At 40.8% G+C, this 24,475-nt stretch overlaps 2 protein-coding genes across 2 annotated transcripts in view; one reads left to right on the top strand and one right to left on the bottom strand.

Moving 5' to 3' along the window:
- Nucleotides 1-24,475, bottom strand: part of LOC139929922 (uncharacterized) — a 451,831-nt gene that overhangs the window by 241,215 nt on the left and 186,141 nt on the right. The gene's annotated exons all lie outside the window — the stretch shown is intronic.
- Nucleotides 1-24,475, top strand: part of LOC139917422 (aryl hydrocarbon receptor-like) — a 79,004-nt gene that overhangs the window by 44,440 nt on the left and 10,089 nt on the right. The window contains exons 3-4 of the mRNA XM_071906546.2: nt 16,515-16,723; nt 18,315-18,404. Coding sequence (XP_071762647.2) covers nt 16,515-16,723; nt 18,315-18,404 — 299 coding nt within the window. The remainder of the gene's footprint in view (nt 1-16,514; nt 16,724-18,314; nt 18,405-24,475) is intronic.

Genomic DNA, 24,475 nt, shown 5'->3' with positions numbered 1-24,475 from the left:
AGAGAGAGAAGAGGAGAGAGAGAGAGAGAGACAGAGAGAGAGAGAGAGTGCAATAGGAAGGGAGAGAGGAACAGAAAGAGAGAGAGAGAGAGAATCTTTGGCCAAAGCAACATATCGCTTCAACATGATCAGACACACACACACACACACACACACACACACACACACACACCTGCCAGGAACAGAGTACTGTCTGTCATGTCTCTGGGTGTGTGTCTGTACCTACATTCTTTAACTTTGTGTGTGTGTGTGTGTGTGTTTTGTGTGCACGAGTTTCTGTGTATGTGTGTGTACAGATGTGTGTGTGTGCATGTGTGTGCATGTTTGTACGTCTATGTCCATATTTGTGCATGTGTGTGTATGTGCAAGCGTGTGCGTGCATGTGTGTATGTGTGTGCATGTATGCATGTTTTTGTGCACATGTGTATATCTAAGAGTGTGCACATGCATGTGTGTGTATGCTTGTGTATGTATGTGTGTGCACGTGCATGCATGTGTATATCTCAGCGTGCATGTGTACGTGTATATTTTATATATGAGTGTGTGTGTGTGTGTGTGTCCACTAGTCCACACTTATTCCTACATAAACTGTAGCTTGCTCCCACTTTTTTGTTCCATACAGCTTAACACACACACACACACGCACACACACACACACACACACACACACACACACACTCAGTTTATATAAGATCAGATGTGGGTCAGTCTAAACTTTAAAACAGTTTTGAATCAGGAGAGGAGTAAGTGTTCTTCCCTCTCCACAGCAGAAATGATCCCCAGGCTGAACAAAACGTCTTTGAAAAGTAAAACCCCCCACTCCTCCCTCCCTCCTCGCTCTCTCTAAATAAACTCTTTACACGCAACTCAGTCGTCTGCCAGCCTTCTGTCTGCCGCTGCCAGAACCTGTCAGTCAGCACCGAGGGAAACAACGAGCCGCCAGGCTGCTGAGAGCCTGCCAACACCCTGACTGACTGGCTGCTTCACGGACTGACTGACTGGCTGAATGACTGACAGGTTCACTGACTTGCTGACTGACTGACAGGTTCACTGACTGGCTGACTGACTGACAGGTTCACTGACTTGCTGACTGACTGACAGGTTCACTGACTTGCTGACTGACTGACAGGTTCACCGACTGACTGATTGACTGATTGACAGGTATGCTGACTGGATCACTGACTGACTGCTTTACTGGCTGGATGACAGACTGGCTGACTGACTGACTGACAGGTTTACTGAATGACTGGTTTGCTGATTGAGTGAGTGCTTTACTCACTGACTGACTGACTGACTGGGTGACTAACTGACTAACTGACTGACTGACTGACTGACCGACAGGTTCACTGACTGGCTGCTTCACTGACTGACTGACTAATTGTCCGTTTCACTGTCTGACAGGTATGCTGACAGGTTTATTGACTGACTGCTTCACTGACTGACTGTTTTACTGACTGACTGCTTCACTGACTGACTGTTTTACTGACTGACTGCTTCACTGACTGACTGTTTTACTGACTGACTGCTTCACTGACTGACTGCTTCACTAACTGACTGTTTTACTGCCTGACTGCTTCACTAACTGACTCTTTTACTGCCTGACTGGGTGACAGGGCTAACTTCTGGATTTAGTAACCAGACAGAAATCACACAGCTAGCAGATGAAATATTACTAAAGCACTAATGTACGGGGGGTGATTAGCGCCAGAATTCCTGTTCTAATAAAATCTACTGGATTCAATTAAAGCTGCAGCTGTCACCATGTTTCAGCTGCACCAGCACACTCTGCTGCGTCTGGCAGAGGAAAGTGATTGAGGTTAAAGGAAAAATGGAGGATGAAGGATGAAAATCTGCCATTCTGCAAATTCTTGGCATTAGATTATTATTTCTGGTAAATTCTTGGCTCACTTAGGGCTTTATTCAACTTTACGAGATGCAGCTCTCAGGCTGAGTTTGGCTTCTGGACACAAATCGAGTTTGATGAACTTCTGGAGTTCCTGGATAAGATGGTGGATGGAGGGATGACTAGATATGAGAGAGAGCGAGAAAGAGATTCAGAGTGATCTGTGTCTCTCTCTCTCTCTCTCTCTCTCTCTCTCTTTCTCTCTCTCCCCATTCTCAGTCTATGTCTCTCGACCACAGGTCCAGGAAAACACAACACTGGCCTGAAACAAGAGCCGTCTCTTATTCTTGGCAACCGCCCTCCTTCCTCCTCCTCCTCCTCCTCCTCCCATCACCCCCCCCCACACACACACACACACACACATACACACACACACACACACACACACACACACACACCTCCTAGCTCCTCCCTCCTCCTCAGTATTCACTGTATAATAATGTGTAACAGTTCCAAATTTGACAACATGTAATTATGTAAATCATTCAAAAGCCCAGTAAGGGAATACTGTCACACACTGTGGCAGCCAGTGTGTGTGTGTGTGTGTGTGTGTGTGTGTTAGTGTTTTCCCTCTCTCTCCCCTCGTCTTTTCCTTCCTCTCCTTCCTCAGCTCAGGATGCCGGGGGTTGAAAGTTCGCACGCGAGGCCGAGTGTGTGTGTGTGTGTGTGTGTGTGCAGGTGTGTGTGTGTGTGTGTGTAGGTGTGTGTGTGTGTGTGTGTATGTACTGTATGTGTGTGTGTGTACCTTTGAAAGTAAGCAGTAAGTAAAGCAAATTAGTTTCCATCAGTTGCGTTGAAGCAAATAAATTAACTTTCAGATTTAACGTCTGATTTCTTTCCTTCTCTCTCTCTCTCTCTCTCTCTCTCTCTCTCTCTCTCTCTCTCTCTCTCTCTCTGGGTGTGGATCGGTGTCTTGACCTTCTTCTGTTCTGCTTTCTGAACGTACTTCTTCTCTGATTCAGCCCAGTTTTCAGTTTGTTACTTCTGTTCGAAGGGTTTTCGGTATCTGTTGCCTGATTCATTGATATATATTTAACAAAAACACAGATGCCGTCATCCTCTGAAATGTGACTATTTTGCTATTTTCCTGACAGCTGATTGCTTCAGTAATATTCAGTAATATTCAGTAATATTCAGTAATATTCAGTAATATTCTGCTTCACATTTCTACACTTCCACACATTCTTCTTCTTCTAAATGCTGAAGTCTTCAAGTTGCCTTTGACTTCAGCAAAGAGTAACTGGTACGATCCCTGTGTGTGTGTGTGTGTGTGTGTGTGTGTGTGTGTGGAATGTAAACGGTGCCACGTCTCCTCCAGACTCCTCAAGCCTTATCTCAGCAGGCCAGGGGTCAAAGGTCAGCGCTGTTTGAGGAAGAACAGGTTCAGGGCTGGAGCAGTGTGTGTGTGTGTGTGTGTGTGTGTGTGTGTGTGTATGTATCTATATGTCTGTGTTTGCCTACATGTAAGTGTACATAGATGTCTGTGTTTGCCTAACTGTATGTTCAGTGTGTGTGCGTGTGTGTGTGTGTGTGTGTCTCTATGTATATGTCTGTGTTTGCCTACATGCGAGTGTACAGTGTACGTGTGTGTGTGCATAAATGTCTGTGTGTGTCTGTCTGTGTTTGCTTACCTGTATGTAGTGTGTGTGTGTGTGTGTGTGTGTGTGTGTTTTGATGGATGGATCCAGGAAGCGACTGACAGGAATATTTCCCATCAGTCAGCTTCAGGCTGCAGACTGACTGCACAGAAACTGATTACACACTCTGAACACGACAGTTTAGTAGTCATAAAACTCCAATGTGACACTTTTTTCACATTAAAATAAATCAATATTATATATTTTACATTCTCAGTCTGTGTGTTTAGGCCTAATTCCTCCTGTTTGCCTGAAGTTACCTCTTCAGTGACGTTGGGACGTTTTGGGGAAAAATCAGAAAATCTGAGAAATCAGAAAATCAGATTTTTTCTTGGAGACAGAGAGATATTGATAACTTATCGATAGTGATGGGACAATATTCTTATCTCACGATATGATTCAATACTCGATATGTGGTTCAGGATTCAATACAACCAGGATACGATGTGATCAATAAAAGTTCAGTGACAACAAAGTCTGACTGAGCAGAATTCTGTTTAGCAGTTAAAAATAAAAAAAGTTAATATGAGAGAGTGGGTGTCAGTTTTTTTAAATGGTGGGTATCTAAATTTGGAAGGAAACTCTTCATATAGGCAGCAGAATATACATATCAGTCTACATGTATTTTACATATCAGTCTACATGTATTTTACATATCAGTCTACATGTATTTTACATATCAGTCTACATGTATTTTACATATCAGTCTACATGTATTGTAGAAACACACAGATGTTGTAAAGCTGCAAACTAAATGGAGAAAATCTTTGAACCTGAAACCCGGAGACGTTTCCCTCCCTTCCAACCCAGACAAGACATTCACTGTACTTTCACAAAGTCCTCGACGTTCATGTTCAAACCTGCAACCAGAGGAAGAGAGAGAGAGAGAGAGAGAGAGAGAGAGAGAGAGAGAGAGAGAGTGTCGGTGATGCCGATCGCCCCCTCCCCCCCCCCGCCCTCCCCCAGTCCAAAGCGATGGAAAACAATGACTCCATTCAGCTCTTGGGTTTCAAAGTCTTAAGAAACCCCAAAGTGCTTGAGCGGGTGTTGGGGGATGAAGGAGAGAGAGACAGAGAGAGAGAGAGAGAGAGAGAGAGACAGAGAGAGAGACAGATGGGGGGATGAGGGCACCGTGGGTTAGATGCCGGGGACAGAAACTCGCCCGATCAGTGAGCAGGGATTTTGCGGTCTGTGCACAGTAGAAAAGACGGTTCTTCAAGGGTTCTTTGGTTAGCGTAAAGGTTCTGCGTGGAACCGTAACGGCTCAAAGAACCCTCGGATTTGTTAAAGTAAAAAAAACACAACTGGTAAAACAGACTAAAGAACCCAGTGTGGTTTGTAAAAAAATGTATTCTTAAAGGGTTCTTTACAGCACCATAAAGGTCCTATCCAGAACTACTAAAACTTTTCAAAAGGGTTCTTCATTAGCACCATAGAGTTCTAGATAGAACCATTTGGTGGGTAACCCTAATCTTTCTTAAAGCGTTCTTTATAGCACCATAGAGGTTTACTGTATGTGGAACCATTTGAGCCTGGTGTTATGGAGAACCTTTCTAAAAGGCTTCCTTATACCACTATAAAGGTTCTATATGGAACCATATCTGCATGGTGGGTAACCCATTTCTCAGGCTGCATGGTGGTGAGTAGTTCAATCAAATAATGATTTTGATTGAGTTGAAGCAAACATTTGCAAAAAATCTGAGAAAATATAGGTGATAATAAAATTGTTTTGCAGAAATATGTTCTTTTTCCTTATCTGATAAATCATCTCATGACCCCCCTAAATTAGCTTACGACCCCCCGGTGGGTCCCGACCCCCAGGCTGAGAACCACTGCTTTATAGCACCATAAAGGACCTATGTTGAACTGTTCTTGCACGGTACTATGGAGAACATTTGTAAAAGGGTTCTTTATAGCACCATTGAAAAAAGTCTGCACACTGTACTGATCCCATGAACTAATTTCTTACCAACCTAATGTGACGTTTCGAGTTCTTCCTCAGATATGAAAAGCCATAAACACCGCCACCATTTAAACCTGTGACACCTGGTCAGAGTCAGCACACACATGCGTGGGTCATCGGGTCAAAGGTTAACCAGGTGACCTAATTGGTGGCCTGCCTCACAGGTTTATGGCTTTTCATGTTTGAAGATCACTGTGGCTTCAAACGTCACATTAAATTAGTAATGAATGAGTCCATGGGATCAGCGCAGTGTGAGTCTTTTTCATTAGTCCAGCACCTGTGTGAACCTGGACGTGCGTGCCTTCACTGACTTCTTCTTTATAGCGCCATAAAAATTCTAAGTAGAACCATTTGAGCGCCATAAAGGCTCAATATAGAACCATTTTAGCAAGGTGGATAACCCTAGGGTTCTTTATAGAGCCATAAAGGACCTTTTTCTTGGTACTAGATAGAAATCTTTTTGTTTAGAGTGTACAGTACACAAAGAAAGCTGGGGGCGGGGCCTAACGCCTCAGGGATCCCTCTTCATTTTGAAGTCATGGATTGGGAGAAGGTGGGAGGGGGTGGGGGAGGTGGGGGGGTTGATGGTTTCGGGGGTTTCTCCTGTTTTACGAGGGTGCTGGTGGTTGGCAGGACTCAGCTGTTCCTTGTTAAAGCCCCAGCAGGGGGGGCGGGGCGGGGGGGTGGGTGGGTGGGGGGGTGGGGGGGGTGAAGTGGGTTTGTACCAGTCAGAAACAGCGGCAGGAGTTCCCCAGGGAACCTACGGCGGTCCTCTCACGTTTTTTTTTTTTTACTCTCCCATCTTTTGTTAATCCGTTTTTTTTTGTTGTTGTTTTTTTACTTTACTTTCTTTGGTCAATTTGTGTGTTCTTTCATTTTTATCCCCCTCTGTTAGTTGTTTTTTTCTGTCGCTTTTGATGTCTCATTCTTCCAAAGGGGAATTCTTTCTTTCCCTTTTGAGTCTTTGCTTTTTTTGTTGCTTCTTTCTTTATTGGTTTACTTTAACACTTCCTACTTTCTTTCTTTCTTTCTTTCTTTCTTTCCTTCTTTCTTTCTTTCTTTCTTTGACTCTTACTCTCGTCTATTTTTTTCTCTTTCTTTCTTATGTTCTTTGTTTTTCTCTCTTGTTTTTGTTCCTTCTTTCTTTATTTCACTCTTTCCTTGACTCTTACAATCTATCTTTCTTTCTTTCTCTCTTTCTTTCTTTCTTTCTTTCTTTCTTTCTTTCTCTTCCTTCTTTCTTATTTCCTTACTTCAATACTTCCTAATTTCTTTCTTTATCTCTCCTTCCTCTTCTTCATCAAACTTCTCTCTGCATTTCTGTCTTTCTGTTCTCTACTAAAATAGGAAAGTGTTGCTGTACTGTGTGTGTGTGTGTGTGTGTGGCCCTAAATCTGAGCATGCCCAGGCAGACCCCACCACACACACACACACACACACATACACACACGCCAAAACCACACTAAGGCATCAGTGAAACCAAAGACAAAGACATACACTCTTGAAAATTCATGTGTCTAGTTTGCGACAACACACATTTCAATTCAGCATTTGTTAACACATATTATGCTCACCACATGACAGTGTTTGTATCATGATATATGGACAACTGCTCCATTATTGCAAGTGTAATCAATATTTTATTTTTTGGTTTTGTATTTTGGGTGGGCTGAGCTGAGCAAGAAGGATTTCCATTTTTCGAGCTGTGAAGGCAATTTTCCAAATACCGGTGGAAGATATTACCAACATATAACTACATTTCTAAAACACTATACATCCATTTGGGGGGAATTAATTCAATCTCTCTAAAATGTAGAGGATCCAGTCTGTAACAGTGTCTTATTTAGTCGACCAGGCACATAAATTCCCTGCTATCCCTTCAAAAGCACCAGCATCTGCTTTAATGTTGGCTGTCAAACATTTTATTATTTTGCACGTGTCACTTTTTTCAAACGGTGAACATCTCATTTTGGAACAAAACTTCATATACTTCATCGTTCTTCAAGATCCCCTATCAGCCTATCAGCCTAGTGAGGAAATATGTGTGTGTTCAGCTTATGGAATCTGCAGGTTTTCAACCAAACACTACAGCAGGTGGTTTCACCGATCAGCTCCTCTGAAAGCTCTGATTGAAAGCGTACTAATCATTGAAATGACTTTCTATAGACTTTGGTTGCAATGAAAACCTCCATGATACATGGACTGATTAGCAATATGCCTTCTTGTGTCCTCCAAGATGCGTTTTACGTAATATCTAACCACTGAAACATGATTCCAAAACAAAAGAACGACAGGACAGAGGACGGATAGAAAACCCGGAAGTTTCCTTGCCAACTTCAAAATATTGAGGATGCATCGGATGGTGACTTGACCGACAAGAACAAATTGAAAGCCCCACGATTCATTGCGAGAACGATGCATCTCGTCTGAGCAGCGCTGCAGTCTACAGTATAGAGCCAGTTGAAACAGGTGGAAAAATGAACAGCTGTGTGTCTTAATTAATCATGCACGCGACGTGAAACACACAGTCCATCTCAAACTGTAAGGAAGCTTCTCTGTGCTTACTTTCATGAGAAGATTGTTCTCTCCAAGACGACTTGGGAAGAACTTTCTCCACAAGGTCATTAGTATTGACTTGACATTGTGTTGAAAATCAGCTATGAGATGAGATTCCTGGCTTATTGGTAGGAGACTTATGACCAGAAATTCCTCGGGTTTGAAAACCCTGGACCAACTGGGACAATCTGGGGGTTGCAGGTGAAAGAGTCCACTCACTCCTCACTCCCTCAAAAACTGCTGCAGAACTGCCTTTGGGCAAGGCATGTAGCCCCTAGAAACTGCTCTATTGGAGCAGGTGGGAATCTGTGTAACTGTATTAATGTGAAGCAGGGCATGCTGGGAAAGAGTATATGTGCTCAGCAGAACCCTTCCTGGTTAATAAACATGATAAACAGTGCGTATGTACCTACTCCGCTAGTGTTGGACTGGAGTGTTAAACACAGCTGTAGGCCCACAAAAACCAGAGGCTTTGCTATTCAAATTTATGAAATGTGAGAGTGCGTGAAATCGATTGGCACTGTTGCGGTCCGCCATAAATCACGTTAAACGCCGAGCAGAGAGCGCTGTGGGAGCAATAAAATAACATTTGTCATGGCGGGGTAAAAACTCCCATAAAGGAGAGGGAGAGCAAAGGAGTATGGGATTAAAAACGAGAAAGAAGACTGTTGAAACATGAAGCTGTTATTTAAGCACACATGTTGACACATCTCATAACAGAGTGGGAAATTACCGCCATTTAAACACCAATGCTGGTTAAGTTTGGCTGTGGCCGCTAACTTAGTCTGCTCTACAAGAAAACCACCAGCATTTGGAATCCGATTCTGTTCCATATGTGGTTGGTAAAATGGTATATAATGGTATAATTTTGGAAAAGCAGTGGGTTTTATTTCACTGTTTTGACTCATTTTCATTCTTGTGACTTGGCTGTCTTTTTTAACCAGAATATCTTCCAGTGAGTGAAGTGGAACAGGCTCAGTGTCTTGCTCAAGGACACTTCAGCAGGGTGAATGCTCACCAAAACCTTGAACCTGGGTTGTCCAGTTGAAAGATGGTTGTTTCTACCATTGGTTTCTTACCATTTTCCTTGGCCAGAGTGGAAAAGTTTATTTTGATGTGTTTTTGGTTCATTTAGGTTCACACTGACCAATTACAAGCCAACCAGGGCTTGTAAACAAAAGTCACATCGAGTCACAAGTAGCTTGTTTATTGGGCAAAGTTTTGGTAACCTGTCATCCTGCCAGGTTACAGATTTTGGCAGTGGAGGAGAGTAAAAACAAATCCTCAAAACAAAGAGGCATTTCAGCTCTTCTTGACTCCAAGTTTACCCTTGCTTCATTTTGTTCTACTAGGCTTTCCAAGTTTGAGGACCTGCATCCGTCTCCTTCTACCCATAATCCCTTGTGTTTTGGGGTGGTTTCTTGTAGTTGGTTGAATTAACAAACCGCACCGCAGTTCTCTTGTTAGAGGACTGAGACTCGGTGCCGTTATTTGGTGCCACCAGAGGTCAAAGGTCATTGTTCTCACCTGGACAAACCAACCAACTAAAGGAGGAAACACTGCAGAGTTCAGAGAAACCGATCAGAACAGGCTTGATGAGAACGTACCCTTAGACTCTTTAGATATTAGCCCAATGGAGGAAGACTGTGGTTGGTCATCTGTCAGCCTACTTCACCTGTGGCAGTGGGATGTTTCTGTCTATGCACCAGGCTGAGTTATGGCTCTGACCAAACTATGTATTTATGTTGGTTTCGACATATTTCTGTCGGTGTACCAAGCTGTATCCAAACTATCTCCCTTGGCTCTCAGTGTATTTCTGTCTATGTTCCAACCATTTCGTAACGCTACCCAATTATCTGTTCCCTTATTACTTTATGGCTCTAACCAAATTATGTGTCTCCCTCGGGCCTCGGTGTGGTTCGGTTTTACCAGATAGTTAGGTTAGAAACTATCTATTGTTACAGCAGCTAAATCCAAACACCTTTGGTGAAATTCGGTCGCACACTGTTTGATATGAAACTTTATATTAGTTAGCTTCTGAAATAAGCACGATTTAACGCTTGCTTGCTTGCTGGAAACTCACACAAATACACTGGAAACTGTTTCAAAGAGTGTGTGCAAAGATTTGGGCACTGCTATGTTTCCTCCCTTTATCTTTTTATGGCTTTAACCAAACCATCTGTCTTGGTTGGGCCTTGGCATGTTTCTGTCTATGTGCCAGGCTGTTAGGGCGCTTCCCAAATGATCTGACTGCTTTGGTGCTTGTATGGCTTTAACCAAACTGTCTGATTCAATTTGCCATTGGCGTTTTCTTGTCTATGCACGATGCTGTTTCATGACTCTAACCAAACTATCTAATTGCTTCATTCATCCAGCCCAGTCATGAACCAAACCAATTGAGATCTCATTTCTGCGTTTGTCTGCAAAGTTTCCTTCGCAGCAGTTGAGTCTCTTTGACCCTTCCAATTGGACTTCATGGTTAAAACACCAGAAATTTGGCATTTCTTGTTGCGTTGATATGAGCATTTTAGGGATTTCTCAAGCAAAACAAGCGAGAAGAGGTGCAACAGTAGGACAAGCTTCAATTCCTGTATTTAGGGTGATTCACACTGTGCTTTTATAAAAGGCAACTCAGACAATTCCAGATTTTCATGGAAAAGTTCAGACGGTATCAAAACCCCTCAGGATGTTCTTTGCGCCAGCCCCCCTTGGCGATGCTACGGCCCTACGGTCGTCGTTGGGGTTTTCAGAGCCAGGCTCCCCGCCTCGCACTCCAAGTTCACATGAGGTTGAGAAAGCTGGAGCGAGGGTTCGTAGCTTTTAGAAGTTGGTACTCAGCCATTGGAAGCACTCATAAAAGAGAGGGATTAGCTGGTTTAAATGAGATTGACATATGAAGTAGGTCTATCCCTTCGTATGTAGTATTTTCCCAGTACTGACACTGGCCCTGCTATGGGTATGGTACAATACCCGATATTTTCAAATATCAGGGTTGGTTCTGTCTGTGGAGGAAACCAGCATGTAACCCACTGAGCAATTTTATATAGATTAGACATTTTAAAAGACGTCTAAATACTTATGGAAGTCTGGGCTAAAATGAGGCTACATAGGGTTTAAAAGTTTAGTAGCGTCTACATCTTAGACTGCGTCTTCTGGTGTAAATTACAAAAATTAAGCATTATCTGGTACATATGGACTTCTCTGGTGCATATTTTTGATATTTAAAGCTGTTTATGCCTTGTTTAAATACTACTACTTGGGCTATACGTAACAAAAAAAAGATCCTGGACGATGTGAGAGCTAAAGCAGGGACGTGACGCTGAAATGACGGCTAGTGCTCAGAGGGAAACCTGCCAGCACCCATCAAAAGTGGGCCAGAACCAATTACGCTTGGGTGCCATCGGGTGCACCCTTCTATCAAATCCATACCGAACCAAACTGCGAACAAAACATAACAGAAAAGCATGCCACACTGCATCAGTTCGGGAATGGTACGCTCATGCAGTGAGGAAAAAAAAGCAACATTTGACTCTCGAACTCTCGGGATCATTTAAGATTAGAAATGACTGGCTGGCTGTCGGTGCTGTCCAAGCCTGTCAGAACCATTATGGTTATAAAATGATGGGTTTCATTCCCAAACACCACATATCCAGAAAGTCTTACATGGAATTCGTCTCTCAGACAGTTCAAAAACACCGACGATTCCATCCTCAGTGATGGTCGTATCGGGTAAGCAGCGGTCTTAAAATAGATAATGACTTAAACACTTTCCCCAAATGTTTTCTTGCTTTCATGTCAGCAGTCATTTTGCCAGAGCAGAGATGGATAAGAGATTAAAAAAAAAAAGAATAACCGCTTGCTAAATCAACAAATCACCACATTTGCAAAAGATCTCCTTACCAGTCATTTGGAAAACCCAACATTTTCTCAGTTTCACACTCTTACCAGTTGTTGCCGTTTGGCCTTTTTTAGGACAGAGAATAGGTTTTATGGTTTGGGTCACATTTCCAAAAGGTTGTACATCCATTTCCCCCCCAAAAAAATACATTTCCTAAAGTTAATCGTTCCATAGCTCTAAAATCTAGAGGGTCCATTCTGTAAAAGTGTCTCATTTAGTCAACCGTTACTACTATCCTTGGAAAAAGTACCAATACTTGTTTTCATTATGTGCTATCCTTTTGTAAGACTAGGCATTATTTTTTTAAATGTTTTTTATGGCGAGCAAAACCCAAAGAGCAAAACCTCTCCTTTTTCCATTGTTCTTATTTATATATTTATATATTCATATATCTTAAAATGACAACCCATATCTTTCTCAGTTTCACACTCTTATATTACCAGTTCCTGCCTTTTGGTCTTTGTAGTCCAGTCAGTAAAAATGTCTCAGTTACTCAACCAAAGACTTAAATTACCTAGTATTCTTGAAAAATTAGGCCCACTTGTGAAAAATGTATTTGAGTTCAGAGATTAAAGTCAGAATTCTGAGATTAAAGTCAGAATTTTGACACACTAGGTGACTAAGACTAGGTGTTACGTTTTTCAAATAGAGCCATCATTTTTTAGAGTATCTCTCAACTTCTACCTTTTCTCCCTTATTTTTTATTGTACATTAAAACCCTCAGTTTCACACTCTCACCAGTTCCTGCCTTTTGGCCTTTGTAGGACTTTGTTTTACTTGATGTTGTACTGTCAGTCATTTTGTCTTTTCAAATGGTGGATATCTCATTTTGTATATCTCATATCTCTGCGACTGCATCAGAGGGGAAATCCATTTTCTTCACGGCTGTTTTTACAACCAGCACTTCATTTTCATACATAATCACTGTAGGAAAACAGGAATATTTGTTTGGTTTTCCCAAATGCTCTATGTAACCCTTTTGGGGAAAAAATAGAAGTCTTAATTTGAGGTTCATCATTTAATATCTCTAAATGATATATGAAATACTTTTACGATCATTTTGTCAGTGGGCATTGCTTGTTTCCAGTGGTGCAGATCTCATTTAGGAACAAAACTCTTTGAACATAACAGTGTCATTAGAGAACCGGCTCAGTCCAGATCGATGGAGTCTCTCTGTCAGCGTTTTAGTCCTTCATCTACCACTTCACATGATCCCTGTCTTCCAAAATGGCCGCCTCCCCGCTGTGCTCGCTCCACGGGGAAATCGGCAAGGCCAACTGGTAATTTTGTGGCGCTGCCTGTTATCCTCGTTTGGCCCGGAGTTTAACAAGGACAGGGCTGAGCCAGCCTCCCTGTGTGTGTGTGTATATGTGTGTGTGTGTGTGTGTGTGTGTGTGTGTGTGTGTGTGTGTGCCTCAGTATCAGTGTTAGACTATAGATGTGATGGAGGAACTGAGAACACAGCAACCCAGATCCTTCACTATCCAGGCATTGAAACATACACACACACACACACACACACACACACATAATTCTCTGCAGTCTAGAAGTTTAAAGCTGGGCCTTGAATTTCCAACAAGATTTAGGTTGGTGAACCCACTTTCCCTCAACCTGCTTCATCTACTTCTACTGCAGTTAGTGATTTACTACAATTCCCAGAATGCCTTTCAACAACCCTCAGAGAAGGGGTGAGAACTTGTTGTTTTACTTTTTACGTTTTACTTGTAGTTGGAGAGAGTGAGAGCGATAATAACAGTGAGTTTTTCCAGTTGAGAAAAAGTGAGTCTCCTCTTCCTCAAACCCCAGCCTGTCTCTCTGCTGCAGTGCATTCTGGTCTCTCTCCTGCAGTGCATTCTGGTCTCTCTCCTGCTCCTGTGGGTGGAGAAACTGGTCTCTCTCCTCTTCTACGATGGATTTCTCCCTGTATGATTGTTGAACGTCTCTCGGTGCAAAATGGCGGCTCTAGAAAGAAGCCCTCGCTCTTTGATTCTGAGGGACTGACACCAAAACCTGACGTTTACCGCTGATGTTTTACATCCTGAAACATTTTCTCATATCAAACTGAAAGTATACATATATATATATCTGTTTGGCCAGTTATCCACGAAGAAGAGAAATACATCAAACGACTAAATGGACTCAGGAATGCAAAGTACGTCACCAATAGCTGTTTTTAAGAGTTGAAGTGATTTAGGGGGAGTTTCCTTTTAAAAAACACACTCCAGTAAACATCAATACAACTCAGATAATTTAATTTAACTGTGTGCAAGCTTTGCAAACTTGGAATGAAAAGTTATGTAGCTGTAATTCTAGTTTGTATACTTATGAATGCAATTTGCCCATTATTATGCCTGCAACTTGATATCTGAGGAGAGGCTGTGATGGCTTTGCATGCTTTGGAATAAAATTATACATGAATACAAATCAAGCCTGGGCAGATATTAAGTTACGAAAGCACACAAAACACATTTATGCAAACTGGAATTACAGATACAGAACTTTAAATTGCAAACACATGGGAAGCTGAAATCCAAGCGCAAAGCAGAGCTGGATGTTCCCAAAATGTGGATATTAGGATAAATCTGGTGTCAGTAAGTGGAACTGAACTGTGTCTGCTCTTCTCCAGTCAGTCCTTCATCATCATCATCATCATCTTTCCTCTCTGAACTCTGTCTGGTCGGCTGTTTTCATCGTCCTGTCAGGCTGCTGTCGTCTGTTTGGTTCCCTGCTGCTCTGTTAGAGATGAGGAGCGCTTGATAAGCCACACAGGAGGAGGAGGAGGAGGAGGAGGAGGAGTGTAACGTGTTGTAAGAAGGCAGGAAACAGCAGGCAGCTCCACCCTGCTGTGTGTGTGTGTGTGTGTGTGTGTGTGTGAGAAAGAGAGAGTCGTATTGTTTCTCCATCTTTTTCTTCCTCTATCTCTTCTTCTGTTTTTCTCTATCTTTCTCAATCTCCTTCTTTCTCTATCTTTCTCTTTCTCTCCATCTATTTCTCTGTGCTGTTTTTTGTTTTTGTTTTCTCTCTCCTATAATACAGATCAATTACATTGTATAGTGTGACTAAATTGTAAATAAAGGTCTTTTTTAAATTCACTTCTCTCCATCGCGCTCTCTCTCTCTCTCTCTCTCTCTCTCTCTCTCTCTCACCCTTCATCATTTTCTCTTTCAATTAAATTAAATCGGCTTCATTGGCATGAATCATGGTCAGATCATTCTTGCCAAAGCAAAAACAAATGAAACAATAAAATAACGATAAAGACACACACGTAAAGTGTGTTTTGAGTGATGAAAATAATGTGGATATGAATTGTAATAATAGAAATAATGAAGCAGAACAGAACGAGGCAAGACGCAATAATCTAATAAGAGTTACTGGAATATACAGAAATACACAATTAGTGAAAGTTAAATATAATTACACAAATGATGGTTCTCCATTCCTTTCTTTCTTTCTTTCTTTCTTTCTTTCTGTCTCATAGTTTATCTTGGCATGTTCTCTTCATGCCTACAGTGGATTGAACGGGTGAAATCAATAAAGAATCGGAGCTTTAACCTGAATTCACCTCCTGGACAAACAGCCTGACTGGTTTCATGTTTTTGACAGTTCCAGATAGTTGAAGAGGAATTGTTGGACAAACTCGGTCGTTCCCTTCCTTTCCTTCTCCTCACTCGGCCAGCTGTGTCTCCATGATGGAGGAACATTGTATAATTGTCTGTTAGTTAATAAAATCTAAATCTCGAGAGCTAGCTGAGTCAGCTTGTTGTGGTGTGGCTGTAGATCCATTCAGTAACGTTCTCAGTAAAAGTGAATAGTGTGATAAGGTGGATTTGGTTACTGTGACACAGTAAACTGTCTTGTCTTTAGCCCTAGTCTCTACTCCAAAACACTCTGAGTTGTAGCTTGAGAAGAGTCAGCTCAGTTAACCTGAACAAACTGTTAGCTAGCTAACTAGCCGGCAAACACACTGATGTTAATGTGAACACGCTAACGCTAGCCGCTACTAGATACGTTAGCTAGTGTGCTAATCAGATGTGTTAACAACAAGACAGTGATGTTAGCTGACCAGATACTATGGTTAGCTAGCTAACAAGCTGACATTATCTAAACACTAAATCAATCAGATGGATCAGTGATGAAATGATCAGTTCAGTCAGAAACAGACAGAAATTAACCGTCTGTTCAATTCTGTTGAGACAGAAACACAGTCAGCTGTTCACAGAGCTGAGGACCTCCAAGATGGCCGCCAGAGGGTGTGTTACATCATCTGAAAGGGTTCTATTGGTTCCTTGTAATGTTGATAAAGTAGGAAGTGTATTCTGCTTAACACAGTGGACTGAGGACACTGTAAGTTAGTTTCTGCAGGTGGCGCTCTTCTCCCTGCCTGTTCAGCCATGGTGACTATCGCTGCTCATGCTAACTACCCAGTTCTTCTTCTTCTGTTCCTGTGCGGCAGAGGGTCGACCGGACAGCGGCTGTTCAGAGCAGACTTAGTTGGCTCATGCTGAGTTGCAGCTTTAACCTGACAGAATCTAACAGGTTCTTCTTCTCCTCCTCCAGCCACCATGAAGAAAGGGTCGAACGGCTCCAGCTGGTCCGGGGAGCGGAGCGTGATGTTCGGGGGAAACATGCAGAGCACCCTGCCTCCCTCCTCCACCTCCTCCACCTCCACCTCCACCTCCTCCACCTCCACCTCTTCCTCCTCCTCTTCCTCCATGGTGGCCTCCATAGATGGAGTCAGCTTCTATGAGGGAGACCTACTGCTACAGGTAACGCCAAGAGTGTGTGTGTGTGTGTGTGTGTGTGTGTGTGTGTACAAGTTGGCATTTCATTTCAATATCTATTTATATTTTTTAATTATTATTATTATTATTATTATTTTATTTTTTTCTATTTACAGTATATTTTCTATTTTTGTCTTTTTTTATTATGGATTATTTATCTAATTTTTTGTTATATATACGTATATATATATATTTTTTTCTATTTTTTCTATTTCTATTTTCTATTTCTATTGCTGTTTTCATAAACTGAATTGGACGGTGTGCTTTTTAGGGGTTTGTGTGTGTGTGTGTGTGTGTGTGTGTGTGTGTGTGTGTGTGTGTGTGTGTGTATGTGTGTGTGACAGGTTGAAACTTGTCCTCATTGCTTCGGGTAAATCTCATATGGAGAAACACACACACACACACGTACACTATTCATAGACTAATGATAGACTAACTTGGGCATATCTCTCTCTCTCTCTCTCTCTCTCTCTCTCTCTCTCTCTCTCGGTTTCTGTCTACTTCACACACACACACACACACACACACACACACATTGTTTATGTATCCCAGGATGCCGTGTGTGTCCGCAGGTCAAATTTCCTCCAGTCTGAACAAAGCAGCAGCTAAACACTCCTCCATCCTGCTGCTGCTGTCAGAATACCACTGTACACACACACACACACACACACACACACACACACACACACACACACACACACACACACACAGGGTAGTAGTTGAGGCTTTGCCCTACATTTTGTGTGTGTGTGTTGTGTCTGTATTTCTATATTTAGCGCAGCGTCTGGAGTCTCAGTCTCACCTCCAGGTTGTTTCCTTTGAACTGAATCAGAGTGGAAAAGTTTAATTTGTTGTATTTTTGTATTTGGTTCTTTTAGGTTCAAACTGACCAATTACAAGTGAACCAGAGCTTGTTAACAAAAGTCACATGACTCACAAGCGGCTTGTTTTATTGGACAGAGTTTTGGTAACTTGATGGACTTGTCTGTCTCTTCTTCTGTGGTGTTCATACCAGTTAAGAACACACGAAGAAACAGCTGAATATGAGCATCAGTCCAGACTTCATTTTGTTCTGCTAGGCTTTCCGTCTCCTTCTACCCATAATCCCTTGCGTTTCGGGGTGGTTTCCTGTAGTTGGAGTTGCAGTTCTCTTGTTGGAGGACTGAGACTCTCGGTGTCGTTATTCGGTGCCACCAAAAGTTCAAAGGTCATCGCTCTCACCTGGACAAACCGACTGAACTACAGGAGGAGAATGAACCGATCTGAACATGATGCTGTTGAACGCAGCTTCTGTGAACTCGGCCTGTGACCAGAGGGTTGCCCGTTGAAATCCCTGAGACTGTTTGGTAAAATTTGGCAGGTGAATGAGCAACACTCAAGTTCAGCAGGGATTGTGGGAGACTGGAAGGTTGTCCGTTCAAATCCAGACTAGGAAAATCTAGGCGAGAGAATGAGACATCCCAGCATGCATTTGACAGACGGCGACACGACATCAACCTTCACAGCATGATGTTCTGTCACTGTAAAGTTTTGTGAGTAAAGGTTTAAAAGTCAAATTGTCTTGTTCCCTCTGCAGGCGCTGAACGGGTTTGTGCTGGTGGTGACGGGCGAGGGGAGCGTCTTCTACACCTCCAACACCATCCAGGACTACCTGGGCTTCCACCAGGTACCAACACACACACTCAATCAGTCAATCAATCAATCAACCATTCAATCAGTCAGTCAGTCAACCAACTGATCAGTCGTTCGTTTCATTTCATGCTGCATATTAGGGCTGAACAATTAATCGAAATTTTACCGAAATCGCAATATGGCCTACTGCAATTTTCAAATCGCAGGAGGCGCAATATTCATTAAAGGTGAAATGTGTCAAAATACCATTTTAAATTAAATATTGTGGTGCTGCAGAGATGTCCTGCCTACACATCATATTCTACAGACTTAAGAAAACATCTTTGTTTGGTACAGATCCCCGCAAAAATCACACCATAATCATTTTAATACGTTTTTCAATGAAAATGAGAATAATGATGTAAAAATTATCATTCCCTCTAATATCGCAAATCATATCGCAATTGCAATATCAGTCAAAATAATCGCAATTAGATATTTTTTCATATTTTTCATTAATTTTCTTTGTCTCAGTTTGTTCTCCTGCTGTTATTTTGCACAGATGATGATGATGATGATGATGATGATGATGATGATGATGAAACTGTATTGATCCCCATGGGAAAATTAGATTGTTGCTCCAGCAAAATTAACAAGATTCAGCAAGGAGAAAAGCATAGTACAAACAGTAAGCAAAAAACAATAAAAGCAAAAATGTATATAAACGTATATGGATGACTGACATGTACAACAACATACATGCTGTTTTTTATACATTTCATTCATATATTTCTAATTAATTGTGTTGTATTTATCAGTTGTGTTATGTTTAAATATCCCCCAATCTGCTCTATTCTTACTTTCTTTGCTGTATCTATTGTTAATTTATCATTAATAGTTTCAACAACCCAAATTTCCCCACGGAGATCAATAACGTTTCATCCAATCTGATCAACCAATCAACCAACTATCATCTTAATTATCTCAAATTTAAAAGTAAGACAGAAAGATGAAAGGCAACAACAAAACACATTGATAAAAGACAAAAGAGAGGGAAAAAAGTAAAAAGAAAATAGAGAACACAGTAGATAAACACTGTAAACAATTAGAATTTTGTATTTGTATCTGTTGTTGTAGCAAGTTCTGTTAGTTGTGATCATTAATGCAGTAAAACAGAAAAAAGTTATTATTGTATATTTGAGTGTGTGTTGAAATCTGCTGTTCTTGGCTGTCCAGAAGTTGTTTTCCTCGTCATTTCTTAGCAGAAACATGATGAAACGCTTGTGAAGCAACAGCCGTCTTGAACGTTACTCAACAGTCAGTTTTAGTCGGTGGATTGCACTCGTCATATTTCTCACCGTGTTGTATTGTTTTGGTGTGTGTGTGTGTGTGTGTGTGTGTGTGTGTGTGTGTGACGGTAATGAGGTGTTGTCGTCCAGCGGTTTGAATTATAGGCTTTCTAACAGGTTTTAAGGGCCTGGGAGCTGAAACTCACTCCGCACGAAACTTTCAGCTGAAGTGAAGGAGAAGAAAAACACCAAACTTGTTGAGTTGTGTGTCTTTTTTTCTGTGAGAGCAGCAATTATCTGTCCCAGGAATGATTAAATCAGCCTTCATACAGAAATATCTCCGTTTCTCTTTACACAGCGGCTTTTTTCCAGTGAATATTGACAGCCATTTTGAACTTAACTGTCATTGACATACACAAAACCAACAGCACATTAACACATAAGTGAGGATTTCAGATAGACCGAGCAGTTATCAAATTAGCAGCAACTGGTTCTTAACTGGTTCTTTAATAGAACCAGTTAGAACCATCACCTAGTAAAGATCCACTTTATTTTAGAGCTGCAACAATTAATCGATTAATCGATTAGTTGTCAACTATTAAATTAATCGCCAACTATTTTGATAATCGATTAATCGGTTTGAGTAATTTTTTAAGAAAAATAAGTCAAAATTCTCTGATTCCAGCTTCTTAAATGTGAATATTTTCTGGTTTCTTTACTCCTCTATGACAGTAAACTGAATATCTTTGGGTTGTGGACAAAATGAGACATTTGAGGACGTCATCTTGGGCTTTGGGAAACACTGATCGACTTTTTTCACCATTTTCTGACATTTTATAGACCAAACAACTAATCGATTAATCGAGAAAATAATCGACAGATTAATCGACAATGAAAATAATCGTTAGTTGCAGCCCTACTTTATTTAGTGGATGGTTCTTCAAGTTCTTCATATGGTTCTGTGGGATGTTAAAAGATTCTTAAATCTTATTTGAGTTATTGGATGGTGGGTGATGGTGGCTGGTTGACTTCCTAGTGCCTAGTAATTTAAAGAAATGCTTCTTTAAAGAACTTTGGTCTGAAAGGTTCTTTGTGGAACCAGAAATGGTTCTTCTATGACATCACTCCGAACCGAAGAACCATTTTCAGGGTTAGGGTTAAAACAATTGTGTCAAGTTACTTGTTACTACAAAACAGTAATCTGAGTACTGTAATCTGTAATGTCTCAGCTGTTTGAAACTGTTAAAACAAACTTATTGAACTTCAAAAATACATGGGAGACATCAGCATTCTTCTCTTTCTTCCTAATAAATTTCCATCTTGCAGAAATCTGCTGACCAATATACTGACACAAGCTGACAATTATGATTCTCTTCCTGTTATTATATAATATTATGTGAAATATTAGAGAGTAGAAATGAGAAACATCTTGTTGTTACTGAGCTTAATAACGACAACAAAACCCCAAAACGAACATATGAGTGTGTGTGTGTGTGTGTGTGTGTGTGTGTGTGTGTGTGTCACCCCTGCTGATCAAAAATGTTCCTCAGGGCCCTCGCCTTGGTCATGCACTATTCACACACACACACACACACACACACACACACACACACACACACACGCACACACACACAGGCACATGACTCACATGTGTCTGTCTCTCTGTTGTTCCTCTGTAGGGAAAAAAAAACAAAAAACCTTCCTGAAAGTTTCCTGTTTTCTTCCCCTGAACTTCCTTCTTTACTCTTCTTCTGTACAATAACCTGAGGATTAACAGGGAAAGAAAAGAATGACATCAGAATGACATTTTATATGTTAAATATGGACAAAAGCAACATTTGAATCCTCATAAAGGTGCTGGAAAGCTTCTGCACACTCTCTCCATTGCAAATCTCACATTTATTGACAAAGTTAGATCATGGACACAAATGCAAACACTTTTTGCATTATGTTTTTGTTTATTTTTGTATTTAACATAATCACATTTTTGTTTGTCAGTGGATGAAGTCAGAAAGCATTTCCTGTGTCAGTCTGATGCATAACTAAATAGCTGTCCATTTACAGAGGGATTTGTTCAGTTTTTTTATGAATTATTTACGAAATACGATATATTTTACTATGTTTATTCAGATTCTTAACTATTTTTTTGTGTAAATTAGAAGTGACAAAATATTTGAAATAAATTACCATCTAATTGTGTTGAGAAGCAGCAGGTTAAATCTGATACCAGTTGATAATGAAGTGTTTTACATGTCAGAATGGACATTTAAGGTTTTTCTTAGTTCATTTTATGCTTAAACTACAGTAGTTACAGAATAGTATAATAATAATAGTATAATATATCAAAATTGACCAATCCAGCCAAAATCACCATTTTCACCTGTGGTTCTAATTATATTCAGGTCATGATTTTACTTCCTATAATTAATTAATTTGGCCTTAAAGGAACATTTCACTTCAGTTAATGTCTGTATTTCTGTTTATTTTAAGTTCCTTCCTTAGACTTCTAGAGAAAACTTGAGCCAGAATTTCCAGAGTAAAATATGTTCGTGAGTGAGTGTGTGTGTGTGTGTGTGTGTGTGTGCGTGTGTGTATGTGTGTGTGTGTGAGAACCGAACCGCTTTGTTGGCTGTGAACTCTTGACTTGTAAACACATCCGTTTGAACCGAGGTTAAAGAGGAAAAAAAAAACTGCAGCGCCTGGGGAGAGCACACGTGGTGAACACACACACACACACACACACATAACACACACACACACACCACATCTTTTTCACAGCACGAACCTGAACTCAGGATGCAGGAACCTAACTTTTTGTTGTACACGCGACGGTGGCTGGTAAAGCCCAAAATTCACCAGCTGCTTTCACTATTCATTTATTTAGTACTTTTCAAAACAGAGAGATTTCCAAAACAAATAAATAGATGAATACAATAAAAGAATCGATAAAAATTGAGACAAAGATAATGAGGGAAAAAAATGAAATAAGATAGAGCAAACGACATAAAACAGGACTTAAAAATAAGAACACTTTCCTGCACAAGTGAGCTTTGGGAAGTGATTTAAAAGACGATACTGATTATACAGATATTATTGATTTATTTTGTTATTTATTTTCCAACTAGATGTTTTGAATAGAATAGAATAGAATAGAATAGGACTCCAAATGATGGTTTGTTACCTGTAGAGTAGATTCCTTTATCAGCCACTTTCACTATTTTACCAGAATTGTATTTCTTTAATGGTTAAAAGCAAAATGTAACTTTGGGTAGAACATCAGCGCTCCAAAATCCTGATGTCAGGGTTGCTTTGAACTCAACAAAGCCTGTTGAACAGTTTGAAGCCGTGTTTTGAGCGTTCGCCGTCGCTGCTGACAAAGGAGGGTTTTGTCTCGGTTTGTTTGTCGACGGTTGAGTAACAGAAGAAGAGTGAGAGGCGTGGCTCGCTCACCTCAACACTGCGGCGTCTGTGTTTCTTCACTCCGCACTCTGTCAGCTGTTGTTGACACACGCTGGATTCACACCGGCAGCATCGCTCTCGAACGCAGCTCAGCTCAGCTCAGCTCAGCTCGCAAACACTGGAAGGAGCTGGGACTCGCTGGTGAACGCTCACCTGAACGAGCACAGGGCTGAGCTGGAGGAACGCCAGGGTACTTCCCCATGGCACACACACACACACACACACACACACACTCACACACAGCCTCATACTTTAACATGTGTGATGTGCTTGTTCCTTCTTGTTTTTATCTCTTGTTTTTTTTGCATCTGTATTTATGTGCACACACACACACACGCATCAATAAATAAATAAAAACCCAGGACATTCTTAAAATAAATAAAACCTGGTGGTGAGAAGCAGGGGTGTCCGTTACCACCTGTTAAGTTGTGGAATACAGTTTACCACCTTTTCAGCCTCGCATTCATTTTTATGATGTAAATTCATAGTAAGTAACACAAAATTGATGTAAGTCATATGAGAACGGGGTCTTTTAAATGAAAAAAAAAGCATAAATCTGCTCATATTGGTGTTTTTTTCCTTATGATGGAGACGATCACCGACTGGCGGACAGTTCACTCACCTTGTTATTTAAAGCTACTTACTTACTTTACTTATTTTACTGTTGCACCAATTGTTGCATGCTCTGGAAAGGAACGTCTGCTAAATGCTTAAATTGTAAAACTACACTAGGTTGTTTGTTTTGTTTTGTTTTGTTTTGTTTTGTTTTTGACGGTGGTTGTACAGAAATTTCAGAGAATTTGTTTTTGCCTGAAGTCAAACATTTCACTACTTTGCTAAGGGTGACTGGAATTGCTATCATGTTAAAAGATATATATTTATTTTCTGTTATTTTATCTACTTTTTTATGTAATTTCAATTACTGCATTCTATGTAATGTAATATTGTGTTATTTTGATTAATATGTGATGTTTTTATTATGATATCAACAAAACCTGTAATTTTGTACATTTGCTTTCTGGAATATAAAGAATGAGCCATTTGTATTGTTTTGTTCTCGGAGTGATAAGTGAGGAGTGGACATGTTTACTGGAGTCCTGTCCTTTAGTTTTTACTCCTAATCATCCAATCACAGTTCATGAAATTCATACTCAACACCGTCGCCACCTCTCTCTCTCTCTTTCTGTTTCCCGTTCTGTCAGTTTAAAAATGCTTTATTGGCCCGCCTGTCAAAAAATTAACAATACTTCCAATTTGCAGTCCATTAAAATATATAACGAGTTAGAGAAATGATTAAACAACTAATCTCTCTCTTTCTCTCTCCCTCTCTCTCTCTCTCTCTCCCTCTCTCTCTCTCCTCCTCTCTCTCTCTCTCCAG

Source organism: Centroberyx gerrardi, chromosome 21, assembly GCF_048128805.1.
Source record: "Centroberyx gerrardi isolate f3 chromosome 21, fCenGer3.hap1.cur.20231027, whole genome shotgun sequence".
Classification (NCBI taxonomy): Eukaryota; Metazoa; Chordata; class Actinopteri; order Beryciformes; family Berycidae; genus Centroberyx; species Centroberyx gerrardi.
Note: the sequence above shows the minus strand (reverse complement) of the source record. Positions and strands in the feature narration are given on the sequence as shown.